Source organism: Nilaparvata lugens, chromosome 4, assembly GCF_014356525.2.
Source record: "Nilaparvata lugens isolate BPH chromosome 4, ASM1435652v1, whole genome shotgun sequence".
In the NCBI taxonomy this organism is placed as follows: Eukaryota; Metazoa; Arthropoda; class Insecta; order Hemiptera; family Delphacidae; genus Nilaparvata; species Nilaparvata lugens.
This window is the reverse complement of record NC_052507.1, coordinates 32,317,689-32,343,656: the sequence shown is the minus strand read 5'-3', so window position 1 is coordinate 32,343,656 and position 25,968 is coordinate 32,317,689. Positions and strand designations below refer to the sequence as shown.

Here is a 25,968-nt window from a genome sequence, read left to right as displayed (position 1 = left end):
TGTTTGCAAATCATGTAATAGTAAATATAACAAACATATTGTTTATCATTGTACTGTATTTAAATTTTTTATTGAATGGAAACATACTGAATATAATTCCCAATATCAATAAACCATGAGGTATGTTCAAGATAAAGATTTATAAGAGAAATGATAGAATGAATGATAGATTCATGCTTGAATAGTTCAATCTAAAAGCTACTTACATCCTCCTGGTAGGCTAATAGCGCATGTAGGTAGGTAAGACTTGAAGAGTATGAGCTTTTGGCTGTTGTACATGATTAACCTTCTATTGTTAGCTTATTGCAGCTTCTAATCGGGATTGCAGAAAACTTGGGTATCCCATAACATTGAAAATAGACTCCCTATCAATTTCAGAAACTTCAATAATTGAATAACCCAAAAATCAGAAATAATTGGAAAAAGAGACAATGCTTTTTAAAAATAGCCTAGTTGAAGAATGTAGGCCCTATTAGATTTTCAAGTGAGGATAAGTAGTTTTCCCACTTTCCTTATCTATAAATATTCGCGTCTTCGAATAGGATATATGATGTCTTCACCTTCCAAAATTACGATTCAACTTTTATTACTAGGTATGGAGCAGTGGAAAGCAAGAGAAATGAAGCGTTATAACAATTTTTTAACCAAAATTTGTGTTTCTTCTATATTCATTCAGTTTTTCTTATTTCATTTTATGAACTGCTATGCTAAAGGCAAAATGTCTCTGATAATACTGTCTCTCTTAAGGGTGCGTCACGAACACGCGTATTTTACTTTTCATCAGCTAATGATGCTATTCTCATTATTTATCTGTATTTGTACAGAAACAGTAAGATTCAGATATAATGGGATAGCAACAACTGATGAAAAGTGAAATTAATGCTCGTGTTTGTGGCGCATAAGTCTACGCACCTTTAAACAAAAAATCCTGTCTATTCTTCTATAAAAGACTCGCAAATCTGATAGCACTGTAAACTATGATTGGAAAATTAGGGGTCGGGACACGAATCGGCAAAGAGCGGGGTCGTGGCCACCCGATTGGCCAACAGGGGCGTGCTTGGCGCGTGCACGCCACACTAGCGCTGCCAGCGGCCAAACTCGCAACCAGGGCGTACTAGTGCAAATCAGGCAGCCGAGAGCGGTGGCGGTCAGTCAAGAACAAGCCGTTCGTCAGGCAACATGTTTCACCACGGTTACGTTTCCTAAACAACGCAAGCAGAAAGCCGGCTGCTCGTTGTATAACCATCACAAACTCAGTCCGTCCGCACACAATCTAAAACATGTCACCAACCGTACTGTTAGACGGTTTCACAATTATTAGTCCGAACATCCTATCCTGAAGCAAGCGAGAAGTCGGCATTCTCCTTCTCAAAATCAAACAGAAATTCAGTCTGAAAAGTGTCTAGTGTGAACATTACTCATTTTAAGCAGAACAATTCTGTCAAGTTAACGTGTTTCGTGAAGTCGTAGATTTTGGAAGTGAAGTCTTTCAAAATCGTCCTCAAGCAACTCGTCTCCACCAACCGATCATCTCTCCACAACTGTAAGTAGTCTATCTCAAATATATACCGATTTTTTATTAATATGGATACGTGTTCCATATTATGTGGATCGTGTCTCATAAAGTGATACGATTAACACACCTCTGTTTTTATTTGATTCTTGAGCAAGTTATCCATATGCTTTGGTAGTATACAATGAATGTAGTATGACAAACCAAAGCAATGTATAGCAACTGCAACTGCTAACCAGCAAACTTCTTGAGGACACCTGTAAACTTCCTTTGCACAAAAAAGGTTTATAATGCAAATGTATATTAGATTCTACATCCTACATCAAAGATCATATTAAATGGAGAGAAAAAACAGGAGAGGCCGTATTCTATTTCTCCCGAATTTATATTATAGATGCCAATAAAGTGCAAAATAGGGCAAAGTTTTCACTTTACAAAAATATATCAATAGTTCCAGTCTAAAAAACAGTAAGTTAGTACAAGTAAATTTTAGATACAAGAACATTCCTTGAATACAAACATGCTTTACTCATTTTTCATTGTATTAACCACTTCCATATTTAATTATTTTATGTCGCAAACTTGTCATGTCGTGAAGATTTATTTTCAAAGATTGGAAAATACTCATATATTTGGTATATCAGAATATTCAATTCTAAATGAGTAGAGTATCTAGTTGGAAGTCATAAGATGTTTGAATGAAGAGTTTGAATGTTTGAATGCAGTTACTCACAATGAAGAGATAAGATCCTGGATTAATGTTTTGCTTTGATAACACGGCTATGCTAATAAAGTGTGTTCAGGTTATCTCTTATTTTTGTTGTGCTCAGAATCAATCATGAATTACGATACCGTATAGAAATTCTTCTGTCCTCTTTCGTCATGCTCAGTAATGGACTTTACGGTGAGGGCGGAAATAGAGAAGCCTCTGGAGGGAGCAACTATTTTAATGCGAGACTTTCCAACTTCACTTTGTCAGAATTTGATAGTGTGTGGAGTTGGTATGTGTATTCTCATTCAAAGATTCTTGAGTTTCCTCGGAGACTCTTCAATCACTTCACAAAACTGTGCATTTATCCATAATGTATTATTTATATACTATTATATCCTCAACATATAAAAAAAATAGAATTGAAATAGGCCTAATGTATACTTGTCTAATCAAATTTCCTGTCGAATATTGATATCCATCTTAAGAACTAGTTGGTTATCAAATGCCTTCACGAAAACCGTTTTGTAAAATTAACCGGATTTCTATGTGAAACTATATTTTAAAATTCTGTAGAGCAACAATTTTCATCAATACCTTTAGAATCGTTGGACCTTGAACAGAATAAATGCAAATAGACCCTTGAAAAAGAATTGTACGAAATGCGTTGATGATAGTGAATAGTCAATGCTGTCTTCACAGTTCAAAGTCTATAAATACGTTGAGCAACTATGATTAGGTGTATAGTAGTGAAGGTACATTTACATGTGATAGACAAATGTCCTCCCAATGATCAGCTACCGGATCGACGTAATCGTCTATGAGATCGCAAGTGATGCCAAAAATGTATTAGCTAGATCTCTTACAGTTTTTGAATGTTTGCCCAACATTATTTTCTTATGTAGCCTAATATTTCTCATCAACTTATTCAATATCTACTGGTGAAAAGATAGGAATTTTTTTCAACTTGGCTCTATAAGTTGTTGACAGTTATGAGATAATACGCAGTACCATAGAGAAACGATAGCGTAAGTAGATATCCCATGGTATAGGGCGTTTATGTCGCAACTTTTACAGTTATCTCAAGCCGATAGTTCCTGTAATTCTTTCCCGTGAAGCTGTGTGACACTGGTAGTCTCTCATATTGTGCCGTTCATACACTCTCACCCCAACAAAATAGTAAAAATCGACAATAATCAATAGTAATCGGCTTGAGATAACAGTAAAAGTTGCGACATGAACGCCCTATACCATGGGATATCTACTTACGCTATTGCTTCTCTATGGCAGTACACAGGTAAAAAATATGGGAAACTGTAACAAGATAGTATCACAGGCAGTGTGTTTTGAATCTTGGAATCATCCTTGTTTAGTTGAGAAAATATCTTCATTTCTCGTACATTACTATTAGTTTGACAATTTTAAAAATAGTCATCCTTGAAAATATATCCAATCTGCTAGTATATCTGGTAGTCTCTTTGCATACAAAATCCCAACACCTATTGAAATGCATACTCTTACTGTCGGATTCTCGAACTAATGACAGTTACTTGACATTGTGGAATGATCATTCTTCATTCTTATTGACAAAAACTCAAAAGACAGTTGAATATTGTCATTCATATGTGTTGAAAGAAAATTTATAACAATGGAATATATCATGTCAATCATTCATTCACCAATTCACCTGACCTGACTTAATTGAGTGGAATAGTTTGTGTTTTTCAATTGTCTTTCCTATTGATGATGTAACCTCTCAGTTTTCTTCACGATGAATATTAAGCTATTTAATATTTCTTCCAAGTGTTCGTGTCATAGTTGCATAAAACGTTTTCAATGAATTCTATCAACTGCCTCATAAAATAAATAATTGATGTTAAAAGGGAATGCAAAAATACAGGAACTTATCTATTCTTCAATCTTAGTCTGTTTCAAAAATTATTTTCCTATACAGCTTTGCTCGCAATCAATTAGTTGAATAATGTTCATAAATGTTCCATTAGCATGACCTTAGTGGTACAGTTTGAATGAAAAATTATCACTTGGAGATAGGAGATCATTCTTATATACTTTACATCAATAATATATCTTATATCTATTATACCGACAGACATAATTAATTTTCTATTATCACCTGCTCCCGCATTTTAGTAATACAATACAGTAGGTACCTACTGTATTGCAGCATATTGAGCAATAATAACTAGTAGTTCGGAGAACAGTAGAACTCGCTACACTCACAACATCACTACTCACACACGCCCGCCTATTCACAGTTCACACACATACAAATTGGATTTAGAGTATGATTATAAATATGTGCAATAGGATCGGTGGAGGAAACTGAGAAATAGAAGTTCTTTACACTTTTGAGCTAGGTTGCACGGTTAAAGAAATAAAAAATCTGATATGAAACTTGAAATTTGTGACTGAAAAAAAATGATAATTTGAAAATTTTGAATATGGGAAACATAAAATAAAACATATTTGAAGCGCTGAGAAGAATGAGCCCAACTTGAATCTGCTCCGTTGAAGTATTGAAAAGTTGGGTTGATTTTTAGGGTAATTTTCCAAATAAAAGGCCGCCATCTTGAAGCCAATTATCATTAAAAAATTGTAAATATATACGTTTCTGCGCTTTGCTTAAAAGTACTTGTAACCCAAATTTTATCCAAATCGAAGCATAACTGTGACTTCAACTGCGGTACAAACAGACAAACACCGATTGAATTGAAACATAGAATACGCTTCGCTCACTCAACTACAGTCCATATACAGTAGTTGATTTGAGCTGAAACCACTATTATTTTATTCGAAAAAAAAGGTTGACACTAATTGTAATTTGTTTACAAATCAATTAGGTATAAAAAACTCATTTCCTAATCTTATATTTACTTTTTAACTTGTTTATACAATAGTTTCTGTTATCTACTGATTGCACATCTACGTTTATTGAATTCTTCCTTGAACTGAATTTTGTCTAATGGGTTGTTTTAGCGGCTAAAATAATATTGAATTCTTGAATCATTAATAAAAACAGCATTTCAGACAGGCTACACAATGTCCTTTATTTTCTTTACTGGTTCAAGCTGGGATGAAGCTAAGCGCTTGGCAGAGTCTGGTCTCATACGTGTTAAATCATGGCTTGACCAACACATTCTTACACTGAATGCCAATAAGAGTGTATATTATGGTATTCTCACCAGCAGTGAGCTCTCTCCCCAGAGATATTCTGAATACTGGTATCAGAATACACTCTTCAATCTGTCTTGAACGGGAAAGATTGCGGACTGGTGATGGATATTGTGATTGTCACTCATTAAAAAACGTGAAAGAAACTAAATATCTAGGAGTCTTTGTAGACTCTCATCTTAAATGAAATGCACATATAAATAACATGTGTAAGAAAATAAAACACATAATTCACAAATTCCATAGATTGAATGAGCTCAATGACCCAACTATAATAAAGATGGCTTATTCAGCATATGCCCAGTCCATATTGCAATATGGAATTAAGGTATGGGGTGGAGCATTGGACATCCATGTTAATAAAATCTCCGTAATTCAAAGATATATTTTAAAAGCTGCACTTGGAAGACCAAGACGATATCCCAGCCATAGCCTTTTAGCAGAGTTCCCAGTTTTAACAGTGAGACAACTTTACGTGAAAAACTTAATTCTAGCCGTTCATAAATATAAAAATCTCTTTGAAACTAACATTCCGTCGTATAATTTCCGTTCATCATCTCATTACCGCATTCCTAGAACAAATTTAACATTATGCCGCAGGCAGTTCATATACATGAGTAATAGATTGATGAATATTTTGCCAGACCAATTAATCTCAGATTTAATAAATCAGCCATTAAAAATATAGAGAGATGGATCAGAAGTAACAATGTTTTTCGCCTCATGTACAGTTAGAATCTACTTTATTAAAAAAACTTTTTTCTTTGATATTATTTTCACTAAGTTATATTTTTTCAGATATTATATTACTACAATTATTATTATTTAACTTATTTATTTATTATTACTACCATTAAAATAAAATGTTTAATCATCTTTTATGTTTATGTTAAATTAAATGAAATCTTTTGGTACTCGTTGCTAGCACACAAACTTAGGTTTTGCTGGCAACGCCAATTAAATTTTAAGTTAAAATTTTATTTTTATTCTGTATAAGTATGAAGTATTTGTTTTATTCATTATTGTTATCTTTATAATTGGCAAATAAATGATTTTGATTTGATTTTTTTAGGCTTCGTTCCAGCCTAATCCTGTTATCAGTAAAACGTTTTTAATATTCCTGAATCATATAAATAAATAATTACTGTATTTATAAGTGTTGTGAGCAATTTGAGTGAAATCTTGATTGTGAGAATCTATCAGGCCCTGGATTGTTGGTTACATAAAACATGGGAAATAGTAATAATTATTATTTTGTATTGAAGGACCACCACACAACAAATAAAAAATGTGGGAAGAGAACATAATGATGACAGAAATATTTAGAACTTGAAAACACGTCCCTCATGTAGGCCTACGTCAGTGATGACTTGAGGAATAAGAAATAATTCTCCGAAATGAATGAATGATTCTGAAGTAATTTGCTGGTATGTTAAATTTATTTTTCGAATGTCATACCATCAGTTTCTAGTAGACCTTTTTCATCTACAAATACTGACTTTTCTCATTGGTTGAATGTTTGTTTGCTATTGTGGATATAAAAACCGTCGAAAAATTTCACGGTTGAAGCTTCTTATTTTCTTTTTTTGTCAGAAGTGTTTACTCCAGTTGAGTGCCTATAATACGTCGCTTCCTCACCCAGTAGTGATAATGAAATAGTAAACAATCGAAAATTATTTTTAGGTTTTCTTGCAAACAGAAAGCGAAATATCGGAAGTTTGTTTATGCTTTCATAAGACATGATGCTTCAAAGCGACTTCTTACGCAAGTTTTGTAAGAAGTCCTAAGATGGACTTTCAAATGTTTGACGGCTTCATTGGGAGTTTATTTCTGATCATTCATTGGAGATGTAGGTCAAAGATGCTCTATTGTCATCAAGGCGAACTGTTTCCTGAGTCAACTTTCTGAGCAGATCTCTCTGAGCGTGCCCTGTGAATGACCGACCAGATAAAGAATTCCTTGAGCTAAGGTCAACTTGTGGATTCAACGCAGTGTCATTCTATTTAGAGCCATGCCGATTCGCCAGAGACCTTTTATTTGCAAAATTGAAAAAGCTTTGAGTCGAGTGCTTCTATTCAGATCAGCATCACATGCTTAAAGCAATTGTATTCATTCATTCTTCTGAGTTTTCTAGATCCTTCCAGGTTCAACTCGTTTATATTATTATTTAGTCTATTCATAACCCAATGTCAAAACTTGGTAGGGATTGTAGGTTAAAACGAAAGTTTTAATGGGAATGGAACAGAACACGTGCTTCGTATTATTGTGCTAATTTCAATCATCATGAATTAAAATGAATAGATGAGTTCGATTTTATTATTGTCGCTGTACGACTTGCCTTCCTCTGGCCTGACAGGTCTTTGGTCTGTTAGTAGAGGCATTAGAGTCTGTTTCGGTTCTGTTCTTTCTGTTGGAATATTCTTGTTTCTGTGAAAAAAAAATTATGTTTGAAAAGCTCATAGCAAAGCCATTAAAATTATTGAAAGGTCGCCTGACTGAAGATTCAAACAGTTTAAAAAGGCGAAAATCGTATCTTTTTTCATTTAAATTCAATTGATTTTTACACACACATACAAGTTCGATACCGAGGTTAACAAAAAGAATAGGTACATGCAAACAACAACAACAATACACATTAAAACAAAATAAAAAGAAAGTGGTGTAAAAAATGGGTGGAGGATTGAAGGGTTTTTCCAACTACGGATATCCATGTACTAGGAAAACCTTCAAAAAGCACTCCGCATTGTTTACAAGGAATCAAACCATGATGTTGTGTATAAGCATTTTTTTAAAATATCCATTTGAATGTTTATGAGAGCTCAATGCAGATTGATATTGATTCAGATTATCTCTCAAGAAGCATGTAACTTTTAGTCTAAAGTTATATCTGATAAAGATATCTGGTCAAGCTGTCCTATCTATTTATAGAAGTGAAAATGCCACTTGACAGACATGGTAACTCGCTTTCACTTTTGACTAACCCTAAATTATTATAGGACACTTGGGGTATTTTTCAGCAAGAGTCAGTTTAGGCAACTTATTTCAGCTCCTTCATTTACATAATGCGATCATTATTATTCAACAGTTATTTTATTCAATATCTACGTGATAAAACGCATCAAGTTTTAAAATTTCGTCATAAAAAAACACACGGAAATTGGAAAGGCAGTTTGCAATAAGGAATAAAATGTCGCAACTTTGCAGAGCATGTAGGCTACATCAAGTCATTATGGCAATTCATGGCAAAGCATGTGCATCAAGTCATTATGGCAATTCATGGCAAAGCATGTACATCAAGTCATTATGGCAATTCATGGCAAAGTATGTACATCAAGTCATTATGGCAATTCCTGGCTCCTGTCAGCATCACAATCAATTATTATCGACCAATATTCTAATCATAAACCAAATTCAGTTCTAAATATGAATCAGCCTCATATTTGTATTGACTAAGAAACAAACTGATTGATTGCTTTTTTATTATTTTCCTGCAATCAATTTCCATTTCCACCTTGCATTTCCATTATCGCCACTAGCCACTGATAATTAACTAATATTTCGAATTTCACATATCACGGTCACCCATAATTATAAAATATATTATTTAGATTGTATCTTTGCAATTACTAAATCACGCTTTGTTAATGAGCTATTCCTAGGTCATTTCAAAGCACTTCATGCTCATGTGTAAAGTCCACCTTCTCTTCTCATCATATTTATGCAATACTCTAGTTTTTCTACGTTTTAAATTAACTGATAGATACAATTTCAATTCGATGAATTCAATTTTGGTTCCTCAAAAAAGCAATAAAATTCTTGAATGTTCAAACTATCTTATCTATTATTAGTGGCACAATCCTTTCCACCAGAATCAAGACTCTTGTGATCAATTTAGAGAGGTAATGGTTGATTGAAGATGAATAATTAACTGGAAATAGAATCGTTTCAAGATTCTTTGTCCATTCATTATCGAATAACGGTACCCGTTATCCTTCATTCAGTTTACTGAGACAATTACAGTACTGACTGTACTTGACTGTGTAGAGACAGTACAGAAATAACTGATACGGTAACACCTTCAGTTTCACATGTTCTATGACAATTGAAGTGTCCTAAGTATTGAACTTGGCAACAGTTGCTGTCTCTCAAGGCTATTTGCAAATAGACGTCTTAATATATTACCTATCGCTAATAATGGGAGTACATAGTTCTGTCACCTTCGTGAGTAGGTAATAATTTTTGTTTTAGCCAAGTGGCCTCACATCTTATCAACCCCACTTAGAACGTTCACCTTCATTTAACACATGGGTAGGGTCCACAAGTCGTGTTCAATTTTTTTAATTGCATTTTATTTCGAGAGCAATGTATTCCATTTCTACTCATTGACATTGCCTATGAGAAAATTTATGAAACTAGCGAACTATCAGTTCTGTAGAGCGTATATGCATGGCTTTATTCAGCTAATATTCAAATAAACTACAAGTGTTTGTACAGTAGACTCTACTGTCTACCGCATACAAGTCCAGATCCTGTACTCGAGCGGTTCAATTTATTGATTAGCAGTTTTGATAATATTTTAGAGTTCTATTTTGGAATAAGGCCGAAGGCCAGATATGGTTACAGTAGCGTGAATTTAGAATAATATTGATATTATCTCACAATTGAGTTATGGCCTGGAGGAATGTCTCTTCTGCTTGTACTATCAGCTAGGTAGGCCTACCAAACAATATATTCATAATAAATAAGCAAAAATAAAATTTAAATGTAACATCTTCAAGAACTTAGGGAGAATCGTGTCCTAAACGGTATATTGCTCAAAATCAAATGGTATACTACTGATGGATTTCCAGTCACAGATGTCTTGAATACTTCAGAAGAAAGCATTTTTCTAGTGGGGATTCTGCAGTAAGCTGCTTGTGGCTTGGATGAAAATAGAGTTGAAATCCTGATAGTCATGCTGTCGAGCTGTCGAGCTGATATTGTGAGAGCCATTGTTTTCAGGCGTGTTTCAGTGTACACAGATGGTTGAAAGTTATGCTTGCCTGCTTGCTCCTTGGAAGTATGGCGATAAAGATAAAAAATCGTTAAGACAAAAGCTTCTTGGAACTGTAAAGAAATGACATTTTATGTCCTGAGTACTCGTACGTGACTTACTGTACGGCTAAAATACGTGCTGTACCTACTTTACTAGTACTGTACATGCTAATAACCAAGATTTCGAAAATATGTAGGTAGGTGTATAATTATGTGATATACGAATGCAAAATCTTAGTGCGTGAGCTATCGGCTTCAGGCTTCAATGATTGTTTATGCGTTCAAGACATTTTCAAGCTACGATTACATTCTTACTCATGCCTATTGAAAACTTACTCTCCATCTCCATCCATTAATTACTTCGTGAAAATTCAATAGAAATCTAGAAGATAAGGAGCCATGTTAACCTGTGGTCTCGTGGATAAACCGTTAGTGAAGGCCAATTTTGTTATCTATTTCAACGAGTTGAAGACTAATGAATATGATTCTGAAGATATTTTTGGGAGCAATTATTAGATTATGGAACTACTTGTATATTCTCGTTTGATGACATGTGCTGTGGAAGATGAATCATACAGTAAACACGAGTAGGCCTACTGTGTCATTTCATGTCTCTCTTTCTTACACTATTCAACCCACTCAATATTCAATATTGCATTAAGTGTTCAGAAATAGTTTAAGCTTATTTTGATTGCGGGTAGGCCGACTCCCATTTGAATAACAGTCAGTAGTGATGAGATTAAAGTGAAGCTCATCCAAGATTTGAATGTCTGATTCTCTCTTGAAATAGCTTCCTTTATCCACCAAGGATAAGCAACAGGTTATTTGAAATAATTATTGGTGCATTGATGATATTTCACTAAGTTTTTCGATTTGGATTGAAAGTTATTTGATTTAAAAAATAAGTCATACTTTGGCTCATTTGCTGTAATTTTATTGTCGGTCAACTAGTCTCAAATTGTTCCAAAATCCACATCCGATATACTATTTCCTGAAAAATTAGATAAAACTGCATTTCGTAAAAATGTGGAGAAAGGAATTTGCACAAGTAATCAAAATATTTATAAAACTGAAAATCAAACTAACAGTGAGCTCATTATCTTGGGATGACAGCTTATATATAGTTAACCACTAGGCTACTCCATTAGTTATGGTATGAACGAATCTATAATTCAAAATTACTCTTTTTCTACTGTTAATTGTGTTGAAAGCGTCATGAATTTCCAAATAATCAAACCTTCAAATTATATTTTGAAGCAAATTATTGCTTAACAAAATAGTTATCAAATTTTCGCTTCAGATATTTTTATGTGCATTTTTTCTAAACAATGAAATCAGAAACACACTATACATAACCTAGTTTAATACAGGTCAATTATTTAGATGTAAAAAATGAATTCTCTCAGTATTTTATCGTTGAAAAATTATCAATTCCATAATAAATTCAGAACTGATAGTACAGTATCATCGTTTCTTTTACGTATTAATGGTGATAAGTGCTGAGTTGGATGAGAAGTGGAGGTCAATACGTGTTATAAACGGAGGAAGGTCATGTCCTACAAATAATGTACATACAAATCCAATGAATGGTTGGATCCAGAATCGGATATGGATGAAATGCTTTGTATCTTCCTTGCAAATCATCTGGATGTGACTCAGTTGGGATAAGAGATGTGAGCATGTATGTTGCGGTTACATATGCCGAACTGCCTTGAAGGTGTAGACAGACGCAGTTTCCTGCTTCCTCATCACTTGTTCCTTGTTCCGACTGTGTCTGTATGAGCTTGAAATGCTTCAAATGTGAGCATAATATTATGAAGTTGTTATGAAGTCGGAAACTCTTATTTATTTTATTGAATGATTAGATCGAATTCATCTTTATGAAGAGTATTATAAAATTTTATGTGTGCCTATGAATCTTAATTCATTTGAATTCTATCACGCATGATTATGAATAATTAAGACTATATTGCAAAATTATTGCAAATGTACTGCGATTAATAAATGAATTATAATGTGGACTACGATAGTGAGTTGCCGAAGTGTACCCAGTTTGACCATCATCTCATCACCTGGCCCAAGAATGTCATTCAACAAAAAATTAAAAATATTTTTATATAATTGTTACAACAGGACCCAATGCAGTTACGAGCTTCTACGTTCTGCCATTAGTAGTATGGCCACTTGAATTTTTGTTATCATATTTCAGTATTTCTTGGGTTATTTGTGATATGCACGATTTACAGTAATTCAATTAGTCTTCAGAGAATAAATGCGTAATCATCGAGAGATTGAAGCGGTTCAACCAGCCAAAGTATTCCCAGCCAACAAATCTGGTCATTGTACTCCTTACCACCAGTGGTTCTTCCCAAGCAGAACTTTATAAATCACTATAATAATATATTCAGAAGAGAAAATAGAATGAAACGGTACCGAGGCATTGACCACGTGGTGATCAGGTGGCGCAGGCTTCAAACTTGTTTCGGCTATCACGTGATTGGCTGGAATACAAACCACACTCCTCCATCCCCCTCATCCTCCTTCTCATCATATCATAATAACAGGAGTTCAAGTTATAAAAATGGAACTGTATGTAACTCTTCTACATAAATGGTATTGGTGTGTACTTGCACAATCATAGCAATAACTCTATTAGTTTCTCTAGCACAGTAGTATCGTAACTGCAGGCATTTGATTAGATTGTACGAAAAATGTATTTTTAGTAACAATTGATCAGAAAGGCCGATCAAGGTCAACATGGTCGCAAGCGATCAGAATGAGTCTGGCGCGGTGGACCACTCATAGTATCAGAGACGATACGATCCAACTTTGTACACACGCACGCACATACTTGCTAGCGAGCGGCTAAGTTACAAGGCGTACGTGCCAAGTTCAGAAAATTAAGCGCCACTCAGCCACCCGGTTCGCTACTGTCACGATCACGAGCCCAGCGCATGATGCTCGCAAGACATTGCCACTATTGGTTGTGAGAGGGAGAGAGAGCGAGAGAAGAGAGTGCGGTAAGTGGTTGTGAGAGGGAGAGAGAGAGAGAGTGAGAAGAGAGTGCGGTAAGTGATGAAAAATGAAAAAGTGTGACGCTACGATTGATAAAAAGAGAGATAAGTACTAAACGAAAGAGATTTTGGAAAAGAGAAGAGTGAGCGAATGAGAAATAGTGGAGTGAGAAAGAGTATCGAGTGAGAGGATAGTGAGTGGGAGAAAATTTAAGAAAAATAAGTTTCTTCTCAGCTGCTTGATCTGTCATGAATGTGTGACGTCGGTGATAGTCCAAGTTACTCCTCATCCAAGTTCGAATCGAAGTAGCTGCGAAAAATACAAGGTCGAATGATTTTGGGTTTCGCGTCAAAGAGGAAATATGCGTCTCGAAAATTATTGACGTATTGCTGCCGCGTTAGAAATCTGCCTGAAATTTTTGAGCTGAGAGTTACTCACACGAGTAAGTTTTTTCGTTATGTTTGTTATTTGTTTCTGTGTGAAAACGTTTCATGAACAACTCGTGCAAGGGTGTCAATTGTATTGGCAAACCTACAAATTCCAAATCATGCTGTGAATGTTGAGAATACTTGGAAAAGCACACACAGCCACACACACACACATTTTGTTGGAGAATGAAATTATAAAGGAAGAAATAAGATAAGTAAATTGGGATATTAAAACTTAATACATTGAAAATCAAAATGTTGTTTATAGACAATACGAAGGAAGTGGATGGGAGAAAAATGAAAATTCAAAGTGAAAGTCACCTGAATGTATCCAATAAACCAATAATTAAAGTTAGAATAAAATCGCATGAGGATAGCAGCAGGGATTTCTTGCTAACATCTTTTTCTATTGTTCACTGAGTGTGTTGTGGTAGTTCTGTCAGTAGATGAGTTGTAGAGTTCTGTTATAGAAATTTCAATAGTTTAATTATTAGTTTGCAATCATAAATTCCTTTTCTCTATTCGTAGTAATCAAATGAACCCGATAAAAATTATAGATAAATTATGTAAATAACATGAATTTGAATTGGGCTAACAACCGTATCATACTTGAATTATTGTATAATCACAATACCGTGCAGTTACTGTAATATAGCCACACCTAGGACCAATCCTATAGTCTTTTCAAAAATCAATCAACCAAGAACCGCACATTATTAAAGGAAGCCAAAACTGGACAAGATAATTGGAATAGCTGCTTCAAAAGGAAGCTAGCCATCAATTATAAGAGTTGAGTTAGAACTTTCCAGGCCTGAACTAGACAAACCACAGAATATAGGCTTATACAAACAGCTAGTGAAGCTGTTAACGTATGTATAGGCCTACCCTACTTTCTAAGCCGCGTAGCTATTATATTATTAGCATATCGTAGATTACATGAGTCCCAAGATTTCACCAGAGTTTATTGCAAATAAATCCTAATAGTATGAATCCCAAATCCAACCCAAATAAATAAATTGCTCCATGGAAAATTTTCAGAAACCTTCTGTATTTTACATCAGGAGAGGGCAATCAATCACTTTGATAACCGAAACTACTGTACTTGAAAACTTAAATTTTGAAAGAAATGAACAACTTGAACCTTTTAAAAACTCCCAATTCAGAATCACTCAATAACTCTAGTGATCTCTTGACCTGTTTGTTGAACTTGTGGTGGATGAATCTCTTTTCAATTACAAAAGTGAGAAAAGAAGTAGTTATTAATTAGCACGTTCTCAGCACCTAGTCTAAATATACTATTAGGCTTATTGACGTCTTAAAATTGACATCAACAAAAAAGGGATTTGAAGAGAGTTTGTCTTGATAAAAATGTGTGTAGAGAGTTTAAAAGTTATCTTTCAAGTGATACTTCATTCGAGTTCGTTGTAAGAAATACCGTAGGCTACAGAGAGTACAACTGCTATTATCGAACTAAAATTATGGAACTAGGGCTCTTTCATTCATAACTTCACAGGATAACAGTTTTGTACTGATAACAAATATATTCGCTACTCTTTTCATTTCCTATAGCATTGGTCATGAAATCGGAAGAGAAGTATACTTCATTATCGTTCATTCGCATTATTCTTAGAACAGTATGTTTAATACATTGAACGTTCACCTTGAGTTCCTCACGTTTATTTTAGGGAGTTTATGATTATAAGAAACCTTCCACTGGTTATTTAAGTGATTCCAAATAAAGCCAAGTTTGATATCATTGTGTTTTGAAGTTGAATCCAACGAGATCTTACTTCTTATTTGATACGAAATTAGATAATAGCTTGGCTGGATCACTCCATCAGCACTTTAACAAGCTCAACAAGGCATAACCAGTACAATAACATTTTTCCTTCTTGACTTGGCTGTCAAATTCAATTATTATCACTGCAGCTTGGATCATTATCAGTAGCCCTACCTACTACGGTATACCAGCTTACCAGAGGAGCTCTCTTTTTGATTGGAAATATTGAAATTAGAAATGGAAAAAATATCCACCCAACAGTTGCATTGTAGAAGATTATCATGTAAATATCAAGTCAAATGAAAGCAGAAAGTGTCCTGAAGAACATGAAAAATGTATTCCAATAATAGTGATTATAAGAATCATCCATTCATTTAACTCACTCTATGCGAAATAATATAGACTACTACTACTATTATCAATGTATTCAATTCATACTATCTGCTACAAAAATGTAATGAATTCAAAATATCTACTTGCAAAATTAATATGAAACGTAATTTTTATTATTCGAATTTCGGGAGAATATTACAACATTTTTTGAAATCTGCATTTTGATTCTAGATGATTCCTTTCTTGAAATTTTTTTGCGATATCAGAGTAAAGTAGCTGGATTCAGAAGTTAATATACTCACCATAAATTTACTGTCAAGCTAAAGGGAGTGGGTTGAATTTATTAATAGCTTATATATCACCAGACAACAGCAACTGTGGTTATTCTGTAGCAGTATTTTTTTTAAGGATGAATACAGTATAAGAGAACTTTCAAATGAGGATATATTTATCATTTTCACACTACAATAAATATTCCTTTCAAAATTATGTAATTTGATGATTATACAGATACGAGTATAATTGTAAACAATTTATGAATTCATAGTGGATCTGATTTGATGGAAGCTATTCACATATAAGTCTCAGCAACTTTCAATTTCACTCAAACTGAATTGTGGAAATCACTTATGTTTGAATGGTGTTCAAATGAATGTTTCAACAGCAATAGGCCTACCTGTCAAATTCTTCAAGTTTTGCATTAATAATTATTGATTACGATCATTCAATAAACATTCAACACTATTGTACCTATGAATACTATATTTAAACATCATCGAATTATTGATAAATTTTCATAATACTTCGAGTTGAAAATGTATGGAAATGAACGATGTATTCTATACATAATGGAAATTTTCATCATTGCAATAATTTTTTGAATAAGGTCATTCACTCAGTAAAATTATTTCCTTGACATTAGAAAAAATCCGATAAGTATTATTTAGTATGATATTTTACTGATATTGTAAATTGTAATTGTTGAAGAGTTCATCTTCATTTGTGCATTGAGTCGTTACCGCATAATCAAAACCTTGAAGAAATACGTGCTCGAAGCGTGGTAGTGAAATGATAATTCGAAAATAATTGCTGTTTTATTTTTAGGCTAGACAGCAAATGGTCATGGGAAGGACTTTTACATTTTTCGAATTTTCTCCCACAAAAAGATTGAATAATCATTATTATCATTACTCTCTTCAAAATGAGATAAATGATAAACGATGATCAAACTTATGTAATGCAAACATGAGCATTTATTTTCTATCGAATTTCAATTACTTAATTCAGATCATGCACTTAGCTGTGCCAAAATTATGCGTCCATTATTATGATGAAATAATCATCTTAGAGAGCGGTGCAAATTTTGCTGACTTAGTGATATTTCTCATTAAAATACTGGCGAAAGCTTGATACGATAAAAAAATAATGATGATAATGATACTTGCTCAGTCTTCTCACTTGTTCTCCTTACTTCTTACTTCTTCTTGCTTGTTCATTCTGGCATGAATTTAGTTTCACTGTAGTTGGTTTTCATTGAGTGTTGTACAAATATTGACTTTATTTCAAAACATGCCATGATATAAGCAACTGCGAAATGTGGTGGTGAGCACATTTAAAATGTTTCTTTCAAACTCAGTTGCTCGTTTGATTTCCTCATTATATTTCTTGCTTATCAAACTATTCACCTATTAAGATCCTAGAATATAATACTAGCTGATATTATTATAATTTCTCACCTTTAGGACCCTTCTTGTATATTTCATATTTTATTATCATTACTCATCAAGGGTGCTGCCCCCCCCTTAGACAATGAACGCAACCCCGATTTGATTTGATTTTGGGCCTGATTTTTTTATTTCAATAAAACAGCTGATAGAATATCAGAGGCATTTTGAGCGATTTTTTCTGCCAGGGGCTTACTAGTATAGAGGTAGATTACTCTATAAGTGACATAGAACTATATCGAAAGATATTTTCTATGCATCAAAATAAGTAATATTACCCTGGCAAACCCTGAATCGATCTCCATGAAGGATTGTTCCATTTTCGATTTGTGTAGCCTAAATACCGTGTAATGATGATGATTGTTGTGTTTGCTTGCAGTGTCCAATGTGCTCGCTGGTTATGCCAGCTGACTACGACGTGATGCTAGCACACAGCCCACCCGTGTTCAGCCACAGTCCACCTTCGGCCTTCTACGCGACCAGCTGCCGTCGCTCGCCGATCGCCGCCCGCCGCCACTGCCCCCCTGTCGTCGCCGCCTCCACAACCTCACAGCGCCGCCCCCAGCGACCCATCCTCGTGCTAAGGCCTGACGACTCCAGCAGCTCCGACGACAACGAACCCACCTCACCCACACGACACAAAAAGCGGGTCGTCTTCGCTGACGACAAGGGCCTTTCACTCACACATGTACGCATCACTGCTATTTTATTCTACTCATTTAAATGTAGATTTCTCCTCATTTATGCAGTTTAGTATTGACATAGAGAAAAGTTCTCATACGAAGATATCTCATGGTATACGGCGTTTTTGTTCCAAATTTCACTGTTAACTGGCTGTAGCCGATAGTACTACGGTAGTAGTTCTTTTTCGTAAAGGTATGTGACGCTGTTAATCTCTCATACTGTGCCGTCCTTACACTCTCACCCGGCCAAAAAAGTAATAAGTAACAGTAATAATAGAATGTAGTCGACAGTTATCGGCTTGAGTTAACGTAAAACCGACTTGAAATTTGAAACATTAACGACCTATATAAATTGCCAAATTTATATAAGTAATTCACAAATACATGAAAAATATAATTCAGTTTCATACATTGGAAATTTACTAACAAAATGAAAAAATCTTTCATTGAAAGAAAATAATAAAATCATAATCTAATATATAATATTGGCGTTGCCAGCAGAACAAAGTTTGTGCCCTAGCAACGAGCATTCAGTGAGCAAAAAATAGAAAGAAGTAACTGTATGAAACAAAAATTTAACATAGACTTTCAAAAAAAGAAGAAAAAACATGATAATGGAGTAGTTCATAGCATAAACGTAAACAGAAAATAATTAGTTAAACAAATATTCATTTTGATATATCAAGAATTCGAATACAGTACACGATAACATATTATATATAATTTTAATTCAGTTTGAGAATACTTGGGATATCATGAGATATATTTATACCATGGGATATCTTCTTATGCTATCTGTTCTCTATCTCTATATATATGGTATCGAGTTTTGTATTTGTATTCAACAGAGGAAAGAATGGAATGCCATAAAGAATGTAATAAGAATTCCGAATGATATCGATAATAATCTTGAATCCGAATAATAATAATCTTTAATACCTGAATACCAATAGTTTTATGATAACATTTCGGACACTATTTTTAAGTAAGAAATAATGTGCCGGTTGTTGTTTTTTCTTATAAATGAGTTGGAATTATTCATTTCTTAAAGCAACTCGGGTCCTAGAACGCTGGATTTCACCTTTTACTCCTATTGGAGTAAATTTACTTATACAGACATGACTTTACAGCTATAAATATGATAGCTGTACCTAAATTAAATTTGGAAATTATTAGTAGAGATTGTTGTTACATCTGAATTCTTCTTTATAGTCCAAATAATAATGTTTTCTCATGATGAGCAATGAAAATCTTTATGTGAGATCACACCCAGCAAAAAAGTATGCCAATTTCTAAGTGGATATTTTTTCTCTAAAATTGATAATGTTTCAGGTGCGTATGCTGACAGAATCTCCTTTCATGCCGCCAGCATGGAGCTCACAGTTCCTGATGCTGGTGACGCGGGGCGTCTCTGCCGAGGTGGCGCCTGAGCCTTGGGAGCCCGCCTTCGCACAGCCCGCCTCCGACTACCTCCAATTTAGGCGGCGGCTTGACGAGGAAAACGTGTCCCTAGAAAACGTCATCGTCAAAGAGCTTGAGGTGAGAAAAACAACTTCAAATAATCCAAATTAGATGAGTGGTGAAGTGAAAAGTAAGTTACAAATGACCATTATTTGCTAGGACCTACTCGTGTACATGAGATTTTTTCCAGTTCAAGAATAAAAATAACATGTTATGATAACGTAAAACGTTTCTTCACATTTTTCCTCCTTTCATCATCCAACATACGTCTGTGTTATATTTTCTGAGAGATCCTTGCAGGAATTTACCTCCTACAACTCTAAAAAAATCCTGAAGAAAATGTTCCTGACGCCCTATCTTACGTATTTGGAATACATGATACATGATATCATACATACATGATAACGTTTCCTCACAGTTTTCCTTCTTATATTATCCTGAATACGTCGGTGTTCAATGAAAGCCTACTTCCCATGTTGAGTCACAAGGAAAATACATGCAGTTTCTCACAGCCACATTATCGTAACTTTTTACGCACAATTTTTTCATTATTTTATTGAACATAATAGAAAGGAGTTGCGGTTATACTTGCACACAGTACTAAGTAGTAGAAGGAAATTTGAAGAATGAAAATGTTTTTGGGCAGTTTCATTCTTCAAATTTCCTTTTGCTATTTTTAGTTCTTCTGTCAATATTATCAGTAGCAAACAAAGGTCCTTAGTACTATTTATATAGTTTTCATTGGGTATTTGAAATAATTATTATAGGCTAGATAAATAAATTTAAATTCAATTAAGTGAGTTCTAGTATTTATTATTCGATTGAAAAATGTCGTCGATTTGAACAACAGAGACGATTTGTTGTGTGATTGCAGGAGGCGGTGGTTGGAACAGTAAAGGTACGCAACCTGGCATTCGAGAAGACAGTGTTCGTGCGCTCATCGGGAGACAACTGGGCGACCAGCGAGGACGCGTTCTGCACGTACATGCCATCTTCAACGGCGCAACTCGGCCACGGAGTCAAAGTGCTCTACGACACGTTCTCGTTCCGGCTGACACTTCCACCCAAGTCGCGCGCCATCGAGTTCTGCGTCTGCTTCCGGTGCGAGCTGGGTGAGTTCTGGGACAACAACAACGGCCGCAACTACATCGTTCACAAGAAGCGCAACAACGACGCAACGTCGGCCGCCAAATCGCCGGCCGCGCGTTCCGAGCCGGTCGCCGTTCCTGGTCGCAACTACTCGGGTTCCTGTGGCTGGTCCGACTTTGATCCATTCTACAGCAGCAACGACCGAGTGCCCTACTGGTGACATTCGCACCGACAACTTGCAGCCATCATTTATTCTAGGTGATTGATTGAGAGTCTATTAAGGATATCCCAAGAAAGGTGTAGCAGCTGAAGACCATAGATTCTACATTAAATTTGCAACAATAAATTACCAGTAACATTTTCTTATATCAACCTTAGTTTTCAAAATAAATAGATTTTTTGATATTTCTGGAAAACGTCAATAGCTATAAAAAATATAGTCATAAAAAACATAATATATCTCTAGAGAAAATAAACCATTAAACACAATTATAAAAAATAGTAAGAAAAAACTTTTACATATAGACTTTGATTAATAACAATGACATTGATTGAATTCAATATAATGTACTTATATTAAAATATATTGCTTCTACAAAATTAATCATAGGAACACTTTTCGAAAGAATTTCTTCTTGATAAAACTCTACACCTAGGCTACATGAAGATTGACTGATATTTTTGCGTATCTAAATTCATAATAGCATGTCTCCCTGATAATGATTAAAACATAAACGTTTCCTCGTTTCCTCGTTCAATGCTTTGAAAACGCAACGGAAAGAGTTTTTAAAAATATTTAAAAGAAAAAGATTTCAGGAAGATTTATTACAATATCAATTCACACATTATTACAAATATCATTCATTTCTTAATAATATTATTATTATCATCGTACACTTCAAGATTACCGGAAATCGATCACTTCAATTTTATTTGATAAAATTCTGCTATAATAATGTTCTCCAAAATATAAAATTTTTCTCACTGAGTCAACCCTACATGGCTGGCACATCTCTAATCAAGAACTTCCTTACTAGTTCCTCAGAAGCTACTAATATTACAATATACAAAATTATATATATATATATATATAATATAATGTTGATATATAGGCCTATATATGGTCTTCGGCTGTTATTAGTGGGACACTCTGTATAGATGAGATTGATCAATAATCAATCATTCATTTTTACACAAGCACATTTAGCATAGAAAGATAATAAACAAAAAAAATTAAGATTTACTTCATACTGCCAGTATTGATTGAAAAGGGAGAATTATTTTTATTTAGTTCAAATTACTTTCTAGTTTTTTCCTGCCTTCACAATGGTCGCTTGGGGAACCATCAAAGAAGTACAATCAAAGAAGCATATATGGTTTCACCCATAGTGTCCTGAGGTGAGAATAGCGCGTAAATAGAGTGGGATTGTAGCACTAAACCCTTATTGTCTCAAATTGTGAAATGTGAGCTCTTAGATGTATTCCAAAACTGGATAGTACGGTTTAGTTCTTGAGAAATGCTGACAATTTGTGTTTAACCCACTATATATATATATATATATATATATATATATTATATATATATATATATATATATATATATATACAAGTACAAATCTCACATTAGATCAGGGCAATTTTCACCCTGAAAGCACCAAGAAAAAACGCATAAACCTGTGATATTGAATGTGACTTTCTATTTTGTAAGGCAAATATTATTTTCATTCATCTGGAAATATAGTGATTAATTTAAATGAATCAGAAAAAAATAATCTGTTACAATTTCAATTATGTTTATTCAATTCAAAAATATATGCACTATTATGGTATGGTACCTACTTTTTAAAGGCCTATTGTGATGTATTTAATAATGCATTTCCCGTTTCACAGGTCTGCGTTGGTGGAACCAATTTGCAGAAAATATTACTACCGCTAATCATTTACACCACCACGGCATCTATATGAAGGAATTGAAGGTCCTCTCTCACCCCAGCAAAGCATTGGAAATGTGTTGAGATTATCATCATTGATTATAGATCTGAAGAGAAATGTTTTTGCAGATATTGAAGGAAATCCGGCTTCTGGTAGAGCAACTTCTTTTGTTCAAATCTCTCAAACACTAGGATTGCATGCACTTGTAAGAAATTGTAGTATTTCTCTTCGAATGCATTAATTATTATCCGTGAGACTATTGACGGTAATATTGGTAATGCTTGGTGTAGCCATTAAATGGTGGAATTTCACATATCACATCATACAACCATCAACAAATAGACTAGTTGAGAATTTTGTTCCTACAGTCATTTCTTGGATTTCATATATTTTACTTGTAATAGTACAGTGTTAGAACAAATAACTATTGTAATTCGTGAGGAGTATCACAAGGCTCGGTGGTTTTGTCGAAGACTGAAAGACTGAATTAAGTTTATCAAGACAGTAGAGGAAAATATGAATGAATGTACTTACATAATTGTCTAGTTATAGTAGAATAAGAGCATATCATTTTGGAATCACGTGTACAGACTGTTGATGGGAAAGAATTTGCAAAGAATTTCAGACAACTTCTGTACAGTACGGTACGTCTCTTTAGTAGCTTCTGAGGAACTAGTAGGGTTGACTCAGTGAGAATAATAATAATATTATTATTATGAAATGAATGATATTTAATTTGTGAATTGATATTATAATGAATTTTCCTGAAATCTTTTTTTTTAATATGTTTAAAAACTCTTCACGTTGCGTATTCAAAGCATTGATTATAGACTATATATGAACGTTTATGTTTTTATCATTATCACGGAGACATTCTATTGTAAATTTAGATACACAAAAATATCAGTCAATTTTCATGTAGCCTAGGTGTAGAGTTTTATCAAGAAGAAATTCTTTCGAACAGTGTTCCTATGATTTGTAGAAGCAATATATTCTAATATACGTATATTATATTAAATTCAATGTCATTGTTATTAATCAAAGTCTATGTAAAGTTTTTTCTTACTGTTTTTTATAATTGTGTTTGATTTATTTTCTTTAGAGATATGTTATGTTTTTTATCTTTCTTTATGGTAGTTTTTAGATAGAAAGGCTGTCACTTAAAAATGATGAGCTGCTGATAAAAGTCACAAATATTGAAGGGTGACTAGTGCTTCCAAAATTATTATGTAAATAAATTATGTGACTGAAAATTACATGGCACTGTAACATCATCAAATTGGTAACAATGATTATGAATTGTATGTGTATATTTCTCATGATTGGTTCTTGTTTTCAAATCAGGTAGCCCACCTTACAAACAATTAGTATTCTCATTATATATAATTTTGAAAGGGATTTCATTATACTACACGCTCAATTTTATGTTAAAAATACAGATAGCTATATAACAACATGTTAAATAATATACAATTCAGAATGAGTTGAAATTCCTTGCATTAAAACAGAGTAGAATGCTAGATGATCAGTCAATAACAATAATAATTTTTAAACCCTAATTTTGTAAACTTGTTTTATCTGCCTTCAATAACAACCATTTAAAAAATAATTTTCAATAACTAAAAACTCTAAGAATCATGATTTCCCTTTTAATTTTTTAAGAACAAAAATATAAATATTAATGTAGGTAACATTGATTGTTGCCGTTTAATAATCTAAAGAGATTTAGAGATTTTGCCTTATATAGCATTATATTGAAATTCATAAAACAAGAGACTGACTCTACAGACTGTGATACCATTTTTTCAATTTCAGGAAATGAAAGTAATATTGAAATACTAATAAATTGAAGGAGAATTAATAATTCGATGAAAAAGAGTTAAAAAGTATACCAATAAATTATATAGATTTCTTCAATATGCAGTCCATGTAATAATATTAATCTTTTTGTCTTCAAATAAAATCTTTGGAGTGTTTGTGAACACAAACAATATTCTCTATGATTCTTTAAATTGAATCACAAACTCTATAATTAGTTTTTCAAATACAAATACTTCATTGGTATGTATAGCAAAATCAGTAGTTCATCAGAAAGAATTTAACTTGTTAAGTAGGCCTTCTGTTATGGAGATGTTATTAATACAATATTAATCCTCTTTTTCTGTCAATAACCATTACGGTAATGTTTTAGAGCTAGTATTTTGTAAAATATAGAAATTGATAGTCTAATTGATCCTTAAAAACCTGTAAATAGAGTAGATTTTCTAATCCATTAGCAATTATTCTTCATAGACTAATAAGTTTTTGAATAACTGTGAATCGATAAATGTGCCATTCAAAACGGTTTTATTGTTATATGACTGTAATGTCATTCATTAAGTCTCATTGGAAAATGAAAATGTATATAGGTAGTTGTTGAAATTAGTTCTAAGCTCTTGTGTTGTGTAGGCCAGGTGGAATATCGCTTTGAAATAATTCATTGTCTAAGAAAAACTTACTTTTTCATGTTTTATAGGGTATTTTGAAATTTTTATTGAATTAAACTGAATTTTATGCTAATTTTTTTATTGACAATGGTTCCAAGAACAATCTAGTCATCACCTTTGATTGACATTTTTTACCACTTCAACTTCATTCGCTAGTTATTTATTATAGTAGTAATGAAATTTTCGTTGTACTCACGTTTTATAGAGTATTCTGAATAAATATTACTTGATTACTAGTGATTAGTTTGGATAGTTATTTTTGCAAGATAAATTACATTACCCCAGTCCACCCCACATTGAAGGTGGAATGAAAGCATTGCAATTTATTGGCTATGCTGAAGACAATCAAAGCTGATGACTATCATTGTTCAAATTCCTGTCGAAATTATTCATATCGAATATGTAGCCTCCTATATTTCTGGAAAATATTTGTTTCAATATGAAAATAATGTAAATATGCGATAATTATGTGAATCTAGCTGTGAGAAATGAACCACGTCAAGATCTATGTATATAAATGTTTCTTTCTAAGATGAATATAATAAAGTTACATTATAGAAATTGTGAAATAAAACTGAACGCTTTCTTA

The 25,968-nt window shown here is 33.5% G+C and overlaps 1 protein-coding gene across 2 annotated transcripts; it reads left to right on the top strand.

The window, feature by feature from the left end:
• Positions 1 to 1,121: 1,121 nt before the first annotated feature.
• On the top strand, positions 1,122 to 25,968 carry LOC111062329 (protein phosphatase 1 regulatory subunit 3C). 2 transcript variants are annotated; one of them, XM_039427346.1, is made up of 5 exons: positions 1,122 to 1,543; positions 18,108 to 18,416; positions 19,744 to 19,950; positions 20,747 to 21,219; positions 22,852 to 25,953. In XM_039427346.1, exons 2-4 carry the CDS (start codon positions 18,114 to 18,116, stop codon positions 21,179 to 21,181), a joined length of 945 nt encoding a protein of 314 aa, XP_039283280.1. In that variant the 5' UTR covers positions 1,122 to 1,543; positions 18,108 to 18,113; the 3' UTR covers positions 21,182 to 21,219; positions 22,852 to 25,953. The 2 variants fall into 2 exon arrangements, with proteins under 2 accessions (XP_039283280.1, XP_039283279.1); XM_039427345.1 differs by lacking the exon at positions 1,122 to 1,543 and having other exon boundaries at positions 22,852 to 25,968.

Excerpts from the sequence above, each read along its gene's own strand:
- LOC111062329 (XM_039427345.1), top strand. The coding sequence starts at position 18,114 with ATGTGCTCGCTGGTTATGCCAGCTGACTACGACGTGATGCTAGCACAC. Across the intron at positions 18,417-19,743 it reads AGGGCCTTTCACTCACACAT|GTGCGTATGCTGACAGAATC; the intron begins GTACGCATCACT and ends ATAATGTTTCAG. Across the intron at positions 19,951-20,746 it reads TCATCGTCAAAGAGCTTGAG|GAGGCGGTGGTTGGAACAGT; the intron begins GTGAGAAAAACA and ends GTGTGATTGCAG.